The 10,885-nt window shown below is 41.0% G+C and overlaps 1 protein-coding gene across 1 annotated transcript in view; it reads left to right on the top strand.

The window, feature by feature from the left end:
* LOC139687183 (uncharacterized) overlaps window positions 1–10,885 on the top strand; it is a 40,099-nt gene that overhangs the window by 11,113 nt on the left and 18,101 nt on the right. Inside the window, exons 7-8 of the mRNA XM_071584308.1 lie at window positions 6,597–6,905; window positions 8,344–8,655. Of these exons, the coding sequence (XP_071440409.1) occupies window positions 6,597–6,905; window positions 8,344–8,655 (621 nt within the window). The remainder of the gene's footprint in view (window positions 1–6,596; window positions 6,906–8,343; window positions 8,656–10,885) is intronic.

Here is a 10,885-nt window from a genome sequence, read left to right as displayed (position 1 = left end):
TCTACTGATTTTAAATTTTCCATTAGGGATTCCTCATTCCGCTCCAACCCTCGAATGGTCGTGTTCACTGTTTTCAGGGTGGACTTAACTACCGTCATTTGTTCTTTTGCCAATTGCAAAACGTCTTTCTGTTCTTCCTCTAATTTCCCTATTTTTTCGCTGTAATAGCTAGCGTCTTCGTCATCCATAGTCCCAAACAATACCTTTCCCAATTCTCCTACAAAATTGAGAATTCCCCTTTTGATCCTTAACGGTTCTTCAGTTGGTTTAGCTATCTGCGCAATCAGTCCCTTAATCTGTTCGATTTCCTCTAATTTGTGCGCAGCATATTGTATTAAGGTCACGCAGTCTGTTAGATTCGCCCAGGAGGTATTTTGATATCTATTGCAAAATCCCTCCGTCGCGCTGACAAACTGTTTTACTTGATTAAACTGTTCATTTAGGTTTTTTAAATCAACGTAACAAACTAACTTCCACTCAGAATAATATAACTGAGCTTCTCCCTCGTGCTCATAATATAACCCAGGGGAAACTCGGATGTGGGTAACTGTATAATCGAATCCTGCCACCAGGTAAAAGATCCACGTTGTCGTTATCAGCACGGCGGCGATCCCTTTCATTGTTCCTGCAAAACATTAGAAAAACAGTTTCAATCTGTTCGCGTGTACCTTCACACATTTGCCCTGTCTAGATATTACTACATTCACCCCTTCCACTTTAGTGACTAGATACGGTCCTATCCATTGTGCGGATAACTTTTTGGACCTACCTCTTCTGACCGACTCATCGAACAGTAACACCTTGTCACCGGGTTTGAATATTTCAACCTTCGTTGATCTGTCGTAATATCGCTTATTCTTCTCCTTTGCTTCCAGCAGGTTTTCTCTTGCTTTATGATAGCACGTTTGCAATCGGGACTTCAATTCTTTCAAGTAGTCATCATGGCAATATTGCGTAGCAGGAGTCTCCTTTTGAAGATATCCAGGTATGTTGGCTGCTCTGCCAAACATTAGTTCATGCGGCGTGAATCTCGTAGCCGTATGAGGAGTTGTGTTGTAAACGAAGATTGCATAAGCAATCCATTCGTCCCAGTTCCTTTGGTCTTCTGCTATGAAGTGTCTTAAATATTCTGTCAAGGTTTTATGCGTGCGCTCCAAAGATCCGTTGCTCTGCGGTCGAAATGCCGTGGTCTGAATCTTCTTGATTTTCATCATCCGGCAAACTTCCTTAAATATTGCACTTAGGAAGTTTGTTCCTTGATCCGTCAGTAACACTTGAGGAATGCCAAACTTCAAAATTACTTCTTTCACAAAGGCCTTTGCTACTGTCTGAGCATCTTGCCGCTCGATGGGAATGGCTAGGATGAATTTTGACAATTCGTCTTGAAAAGTAAGTAAATACTTATTTCCCCCTTCTGTTACTGGATATGGTCCGCATATGTCCATTGCACATTTTTCCATTACCATCTCCGGCGTGCTGGTGATTTCTAAAGGCATTCTTGTCTTCTTGTCGCTACCTTTGTTTTTCTGGCATTTCTCGCATTTTCTAATGTATTCCTTTACCTCTTTCTTCATACCTGGCCAATCGTAATACATTTTTATTCTTTCGTACGTTCTCGCTACGCCTTGATGACCTCCTACTGGTGAGTCATGGAACTCGTGGAGAATCTTCTTTCTTCCGAGATCTTCGTCTCTTCCCTTCCTTCTTCATGTTCATCATCTTCCTTCTCTTCTCTTCCTTCTTCATTTTCATCATCTTCCTTCTCTTCCCTTCCAGGCTTATTCGGGGTGGAAACATGATGAACCCTACTGAGTGTGTCCGCGATTACATTTTGAGTTCCCTTTCGGTATACTATATGGTAATCGTACTCTTCCAACTTCAATCTCCATCTCATAAGTCTCGAACTCGGATCCTTCACACTGAAAATCCACACTAGGGGTTTGTGATCGGTCACAATGGTGAATTTCCTTCCGTATAGATAAGGACGAAAATATTTTGTCCCCCAAACAATCGCTAGCAGTTCCTTTTCTACGGTCGAATAATTCTTCTCGGCCTTGTTGAGCGTCCTGCTTGCGTAAGCCAGCGGTCTGTCCTTACCGATGACTCCTTGCGATAACACACAACCCAATGCCTCGTTGCTGGCATCGGTGGAGAGTATGAATTCTCGTGAAAAATCGGGGTATTGGAGAACAGGTTCATTCGTCAAGAGATGTTTTAATTTCTCAAAACTCTCCTGTTGCTCCTTACTCCATTCATACTTTACTTCCTTCTTTAGCAGTGTGTGCAATGGCCTGGCGATCTGGCTAAACTCAGGGATGAACCTGCGGTAGTATCCCGCCAATCCAAGAAATCCTTTCAGTTGCTTGGTGGTCTTGGGTTCAGGAAACTCTTGAATTTTTCTCACCTTGTCTGGATCTGGTTTAACACCTTCCTCCGTGATCACGTGCCCTAAATAGTTTACTTCTTTCCTCAGGAATTCGCACTTGTCTGGGTGCAGTTTTAGGCCATGTTGCCGTAATCTCTTCAATATCTCCTTCAGTCTCTCATTGTGATTCACCAGGGAATCTGCATAGACAATTATATCATCCAAGTACACCTGACATTTGATCCCTTGTAGCCCACTCAAAACAGTATTGATAAGCCTCTGAAATGTGGCTGGGGCTCCTTTTAATCCAAATGGTAGCCTCAAGAATTGATAGTGATCAGTGGGTGTGCTAAACGCCGTCTTTTCCCGGTCGTCTCGCCTTAGGGGTATCTGGTGGTACCCGCTCGCTAAATCAAGGGTGGAGAAATAGCGTGCTTTACCCAGCTGATCCAATATTTCCGCTATGTTAGGGAGGGGGAAAGCATCGCCCACCGTAACATCATTCAGCCTTCGATAATCTATCACTATTCTCCATTTCTTCTCTCCGGAGGCGTCCATCTTCTTAGGGATCACTATTATCGGGGAATTCCAGGCGCTACTGCTCTTCTCAATTATCCCATCCTTCAACATCTTTTCCATTTGGTTGCTCACCTCCTCTCTATGGGCCTCAGGTAGACGATAAGGTTTACTTTTTATCGCTTGGTTAGTTGCAAGGGAAGGAGTTGGAATTGCATGCTCCACTGCTTTCGTGCATGAGAGAGTGTCTCCCGGTAGGTGGAATACATCACTGAATCCTTCCAAGGTTTTCAATAATTCCATCTTTTCTTCCGCGTTCAAATGAGTCAGTCTAAGAAGGGAGATCATTAAAGCCCTCCGCTCAGACACTCGGTCAGCCTTTTCTAACCGCAAAATTTCCTTTTCCGTCTCTACCGCTTTCAGCTCTATTTCGGGGAGCACTATCTCCTCGTCTTTCTCCTTAGTATTGACCATACTGGTGAGACACTCGCCGTCCTTGCCCATGGTGAGCGACTCGGCCAAATATATCCCAGGAGCAACTGTATGTTTTTCGATAAGTCCTTCCCCAACACTCTCCGTCGGACACTTCACTATTACTTCACTTCGCGCAGGCAGCTTTAACCGTCTGACCGCTTTTACCCGTATCTCTTTGTTTATTTCCGTATCAAACGGTATCACAACATTCCCCATTTTGATCATTCTTTGCGCAAAGTTTATTTGAGCTCTCGTCTCCTTAAAGAAATCGCTACCAATTATTCCATCGTTTCCAATGGCGACTTGTTCATCCACTAATTGAAAACTGTGGCTTCTTACTTTTGCTCCGGTCATCAGCCCTAATTTAATAATTCCCAACGTCTCAATTTTTTTATCTGTAACCCCCTTTAAGGTTACCCTTCCCCCATAGAGGTAATTTGTGCCCTTCTTTAATGAGGTTTCCTTTACTAAGCTTACCTCCGCGCCCGTATCAACTAATAATTTGAGCCTTCCATTTTTACTTTCCTTAGCTTCGAAAGTGACAGTGCACCCTCTTTCAATATTAACGGACCTCACTTGGCGCACTTCGCCATACGATTGGCGCGCTCTTTCACCCTGATTCTCCCATCTTTTCCTATCGCCATTTTTCCTCGGCACCCTACAGTCTTTCATTAAGTGTCCCATTTTATTACAATTAAAACATTTAATCCCACTTAATGCCCTAACTGCTTTATTTTCAACTTTACTCTTCCTTAAGTAGCAGTCCGAAACTACGTGTCCCATTTTCCCACAATTCTCACATTTGGAATTACTTCTCTGATTAAATTTATTCCGCTCTTTTGCTGAGAGTATGGCACTCTCCTCTTCTAAGGCTACGTCAGTGGCCTCGGGAAGGAAAATTCCATCCCCTCTACTTCTTACAATCGTCTGAATTCTTTCATTTTCAAGCCCTTGCACAAAACATGCTTTAGCTAAATGATTTATAAGGGATATGGCTCCCGCAACATTTCTACTCCCGACTACTTTTGCCGCAGCATCTCGCAAATCTGTTTGCATCGTATCCATTCTACTCGCCCAATTAGCAATGCTCTCCTTTGCATGTTGGCGCGAATTGAACATAGTGCATGCATAGTAATCAAGTGTCCGCCTGGTCGCATAGTTCTCTTCCAAAATGGCCCTAACTTGCTCCCAAGAATTGGACTCGTCTCTCACCATAAGTTTGGCTCGAGCTTCACCGGTTATTTTAGCTTTAACAAACTTCAATAATTTTCCGTGTTCCTCAGGATTGACTAATTCAAAGGCAACGTCCGCGTTCTCTATAAATTCCTTCAATTTCTTTTTATCTCCCTCAAATGGAGAAGCAATTAGTTTTATGGCGTCCATTATGCCACAATACGACTCACGGCTTGCGCTAACGTGGGCTTCCGGAGGAGCCATCACTAATCAGTAATGAAATCTGAGATAAGGCAAAAGGAAAGGAAAGTTAGGGTGTGACTTACCCTCTCTATCTTTGCAGTCTTCTGCGTTCCCAAGCTCCTTCCTCCGTTCCCTTCTGCGTCCCGTGGTCTCCACTTGCTCTCGGTCTGTCGTTCGGCTGTGCAGCGGTCACCTGCCGGGGCTCTGCGTCTTTCTGCCGTCGACTCTCCGGGACTCCGCCTTGTCTCTCTCTTTCTCTCTTCCTTGCTCCGGTCCGCCGGTACTTAATCCTAATTTACTGCGCCAATACCCCACCCCTGACACCAAATTTTTCCCTATGTAGTGATCTCTTGATCAGACATGGAAGAGGAGATTCATCTCGAGTGGCTGCGAAGAATCTCCGGTAGGGTCTTTGGACACTTAAGAGTTATTACTCAAAGTAAATTAGAATCAACAAGGAGTTTATTAGAGTTACAGTAGAGTACAATGGCTGCCCTCTGGGTCTGACGTGACCCGTCCAAGAGCTACAAGTCTAATAATCAGAGAACGCCCCCTTTTTTCCCTTTTTGGGGCGTTTAAATACATTCATCCACCGTGGGGAGAGATGGGGTGGGGGTGAAAGGAAAACAGGGGAGGGGAGTGCAAGGTCTCTCGCTCCAGGGTGGCCTTTGGCCTGCTGACCCCTCCTCGCGTCTGGTGATAGGGGAGTATGGTTTATCTCTCCCGCCATATCGCTTCTTCTTTGCTGTCCTGTCTCTTGGGTATACATGTCGACACTTGGATATATAGCGATAGGGGAGAATGGTTTACCACTCCCACCATATCGCTGGTCATCTGTCCTCTGTCAGAATGTCTCTGGGTCCCGTCATCGTAGCTGGGCGGCGACCAGTACAATGTAAACAAGGAAAAGGAAGCAAAATTATATTAAGCACTATTTATGCTGCTTTGAATCAAAATTAATTACAACACAATACAGCATGTATTATATGATTTTGTGTCAACCTCAAGTTAGATATCACAAATATAAGCTCTGTTATGTTGAAAATTGTATTTACTGCATCTGCCTGTATTGCTGCAGGAATTGAAGTCAACTCCTCATAAGTTCTAAAATATTTTGGAAAAAAGTTAATTCTCTAAATTAAAAGCTGAAGCATTCTGGGGAAGCTTGCTTACATAGAGAGTAAAAATAATAACCACCACATAGCACATCAACTAGCCTGTGATACCACTGTCATTTTATAGGTTTCTTTTCATTTGGAAGCATTTCAAAGGCAGGCTGGGCTCATATCCGACAAGTATGGCAATTGCTATTATGTTGTCCTACTTCTGCCTTGACTTTAACGTAGCAGAACTGTTCCACCTCTGAAATTGTCTTGAGGCACCCCTATATGTGTAAAATGTTCAAGGGCTTGCAAAAACCCTTTCACTTGCCAATCAGTACTTTTATTTCATATCTGATGTTCTGCTTCTGGCATATGCAGTAATCATGATCCCCCAAACACTTCAGTGTAAATGACTTATTAAACTATATGAAAATATTATTATGATAAATTTCAATTGTTCAAAACTGTTATATATTTCTAATAAGTGTTACAGTGAGTTCTTTTAGAGCTAATTTTAGCCATGAATTTTATCAGTTGATTCCATTTTGAAACCTAACCAGTTTTGAGTGAAATATTTCTTAATTTTTTTATTTTAATATCAACTGTGCACCCGTTAATATTATATTATTGAGGCATTCATTTATTCATTTTCTCATTGGATATATTTTCCAGAACAATAAATAATTACTTTTTTCTTTTCATCCTTCAATTAATTTGTGTAGGGAAGTACTGATGGTGGGAAAACGATTGGCCAAAGAGAGGGACGAGATGTGTCGGGAGTTTGGGGAAGCTGTTAGTGGAAGGGGAAGTGGCGTGTCCGAGCACCTCCTTATATCGCGTCTGCACAAAGCCCACTTTTCCGGAAGCCTTGCTGATATGGAGCACCGGCTTTTGCTGGCCGAACAGTGGTGGCGTAAGGAGGCCAATGGAAGGGGTAGAAATGCTTCAACCACCAATCAGAATCCCAGTACCACAAATGCTACTACACCAAGCAGCATGAATAATGAGAAGGAAGCACTTCACCTGCTCACGTATGAAAATTACTGCAATTTTATTAGTACTTAACTACTTATTAGATTGGTAATATGGAAATGTAAATTTCGATTGAATGCAACTTGCCAGCTTTGACAAATAATATACTTTGTGATGACTTTGTTAGTTAGATAACCCAAGAGTGTGTGTGTCAGTTTTGAAAAAGATGTGGTAAATACCTCTTAAGTGAAAGTATTTTCCTACCATGGAAACAACCACCCATTGACATTTTGCATTCTTATTATTTGAGTATTTTTGTACCCACTATTCTGTACAAAGTAAGGTCCATTTCCTAAACAAACTTTTTTATTTTGTAAATTCTTGAATAATTGTAGTAATTCATACAACACTCTTATGTTCAATGATGTGAACTAACAAAAATAATTGAAATTAAGAGTAATTGACCATGGGGGTGAATAATTTACAAGAGGTGCATTCGCATGAAGTGACATCAAAGCTGTGTATGATGGAGGTATATATTACTTATGTACCTACTTTGTGTGTCATATATAGCAACTTGTTTTCTATGGTTCAATATTAATTTGGAATCTGTGAATTTGAATAGAGAAAAGGATTACCCAAAGCCAAAATTATCCCAACTATTAAAAAATTAAATAGTTATATATACTCTCTGTGGGGTTGAAAATTATATTGAATGTATTTTCTGGATTGCACTGTTTTATAAGCAGAGCACAAATATTTAAAATCTGATAAAGTTAGCTAATGCAAAAATAATATGAGAGAGTCATTTGTACTGACTCAGGGTTATTTTGTAGAGTGAGACCAAGTCAGCTATCCTCTTTCACCACAGCAAAAGGTATTTTTTTTTTAAGATTATAGGTGACTTTCAGTATTTTCATAAGCTATTGCATTCATGATATCATAGCCAAGTTTGTACTAAGGTTTTAGCATCGGTAATTTATTTTCTTTTCCTCCCAGATAATCAATATTCTACTGTAATACTACTTTTCATTTTGCTAAAGCCTTGCTTGGTGATATGTGCTGATCGATTTAAATGAATTTTGATTCCTCTACTTTTTATGCATCTTGAACGTGAGTCAACTGTGGTAGAAATTTCATTAGTTCTAAATAAAAAACCAAAATGATTCCATTCTGTAAGGAATGAAAAAGAATGTAAAGTTAAATTCAGTTTTTGCATGTCATGCTTCTGATATGATCATTTTTTATTCATCTTTACTGATACATCATAATTGGACTCTTAAAATCAAAAATGTTTTAGATGCATTCCTGAGTAAAAAAAATAGCCAAAAATCAATATTAGATAATGAAGGTTCAACTGGGCTGTTCAACAAGGCTGTTAACCTTGGTTTCAAGTCCTCTTAACATGCTGGCCTTTCAAACAAATGGTTACTGAACATCTTTGGAATAATAGTTTGATTAATGTTGATTCACTCGAAATATGCATTTCCCCACCAGGTGTGCACTGGCTGAAGCTGAGTCTGATGCTGGGGAAGTGGTCAGAGTGGAGGGTGTGGGCGAGCTGTCATCTTCAACCTCATCTGCTTCATGTTCTTCGGCTTCATCTTCATCGTCTTCATCTTCGTCTCGGCCGTCATCAAGGGCGTCTTCCCCCAGCTCATCCTGCTCTGCTGAAGGTGAAGATGAGGAGGAGCGGAAACTCATGGCCTTGTCCCTCGATGCTGTGTACAGCGAGATTGAGGAGAGAGAGGAGACACGAAGGAAGTCATGTGACTTCGGCTTGTTGCTGGGGATAGGAGAAGGAGTTGGGTATGTTAACTTTTTTTGCTAAAAATTTGGTGTTCGCAACTTGGTAATGGCATCATGGGGAAGAGCTACAAAAGGTGCTTAAAGTTGAGAGTTTAATCATTCCATGGATTTCACTTTTTCCCATTTTTCTTAATAAACAAAAGTTTATTGCTTCAATTGACTATGAAAATTAAACCACATAATGGATATGGCTGAAACTTTAACAGGAGTCTAGTGAGAGACAAGGCTTACTAAAAGCAGACTTTCTGATACTTTGAGTGCCCTCTATTGGGGTTTTTGAAGGAATTAATTAATGACCGATGTATATCAGTTATCTCTGATTCAAAAAATTGGTTAAGATTGCAGTCATGACTTTTTAATATAGGTATTTTAATGATCTAATTGGTGCTCATATTCTTTCACAATGCTTACAGTAATTGAATAGCTTAACAATGTGCACTGAAAGTAATTATTCATTAAATTTATGTACAATGTAAATTTCTGATATATTGTTGTGAATGTCTTCATAAATTTAAATTTGGACCCTTAATGCTCTCATTGCCTCCCTGGACTACAACCTTGACGTGGTGGAACGGCTTGTGCGTTCTGATGACCCCTAGAGCTGTGCTGGCGGGAGTAAAAAGGAAGAGTTCAATAGGATATACAATCTGTTAGAGGACATAAGTGAGTGAGTTGCTGCAAGAGACAAGGGTTAGTCATCACCAACACTTGGTTTAGACACCACGCAGACGCAGGTATACATGGAAAATGCCAGGTGACTCAGAAAGGTATCAGCGAGATTATATCCTGGTTAGACTCAAGTTTAGGAACAGTGTGATAAATTCACACAGCTTCCCGGGAGCGGATGCCGACTCTGACCACAATTTAGTTGTTATGAAATGTAGCCTCCATTTCAAAAAGATAAGGCAGGGTGGGTTAGGAAATGGAATGTAGAAGCATTAAATGGATTGACAAGGAAGGAGTACCAACAGGCTGTAGAAAAAATCATGGAGGATGACAAAGAGCTGAGTAAACTCGAAGAAAAATGGGAATGTGTCAAAAAAAGGTTATCAAAAGCCGCAAAAAATACTATTGGAACCATTAACGCGAAAAGGACTAGGAAACCATGGATCACGGATGAGATGATCACAAAGATGGATGAGAGGAGAAAATGGAAGAATGTAAATACAGAGTTAGGCAAAATGAAGTACAAAGAATTAAACAATAAATTGAGGCGGGCAACAAATAAAGCAAAAGAAGCCTGGTGGAAGACGCAGTGCGAGGATATGTAGAGTCTCCAGAGGAAGGGTGAAATCGGTGCACTGTACAGCAAAGTTAAATCGTTATCGGGAAGTAAGAAAGGAAGAGCTATGCTAACAGTTAGAGATAAGGCGGGTAAGGTAATAGTTGACGCAGGAAAGATCCGAGAGAGATGGAAGGAGTATATAGAAGAACTGTATAGTAAAGAACTTGGACCAACAAAGTTAGACATAGAAAAGGAACATGACATAGGGGAAGCTTGCTTAGGCCCTGGAATACTAGACAATGAGATAGAAAGGGCATTAAGGTAGATGAAACTAAATAAGGCCGTGGGGGTGGATAACATTTCCGCGGAACTATTGAAATGTTAACGGAAAAGTGGGAGGAAGAGGCTATATGGGCTATAGTATCTATGAGGAAGGAATCTGGCCAAAAGACTTTGTAAGGTCAGTGTTAGTTCCTATTCCGAAAAAGGTAAAGGCTACATCATGTGAGGACTACAGGACAATAAGTTTGATATCCCACGCAGCTTAAGTTGTTCTCAGGATCATAAACAAAAGGATAGAGAGTAGGGCAAATGATTACTTAGGGGATGATCAGTTTGGGTTTAGGAAGGGCAGAGGTACGCGTGATGCCATTGCAGTAATGAGATTATTAATGGAGAGGAATAGAGAATATAACCAGGAGGTATTTGCCTGTTTCGTAGATTTCGAAAAAGCTTTTGATAGAGTGAATTGGGAAAAAGTAATGAGTATATTGCAGAAAATAGGAATAGATTGGAGGGAAAGGAGGCTAATCTACAACCTGTAGATGTCTCAGACTGCTCAGGTGCAAGTGGGGAATGGGTAGTGTAGATGGGCAGTGTTAGGAAGAGGTGAAAGGCAGGGTTGCACATTATCACCGTTGCTGTTCAACCTGTATGCAGAGGAAATGATTAAAGAGGCATGGGAAGAACTGGAGATAGGAGTGAAATTGGGTGGTGAATTTGTAA

This window comes from Hetaerina americana, unplaced genomic scaffold (assembly GCF_022747635.1).
Source record: "Hetaerina americana unplaced genomic scaffold, ioHetAmer1.1.p SCAF_178, whole genome shotgun sequence".
NCBI classification, from domain to species: domain Eukaryota; kingdom Metazoa; phylum Arthropoda; class Insecta; order Odonata; family Calopterygidae; genus Hetaerina; species Hetaerina americana.
The sequence above is the reverse complement of the archived record's forward strand: the minus strand, read 5'-3'. Positions and strand labels throughout refer to the sequence as shown.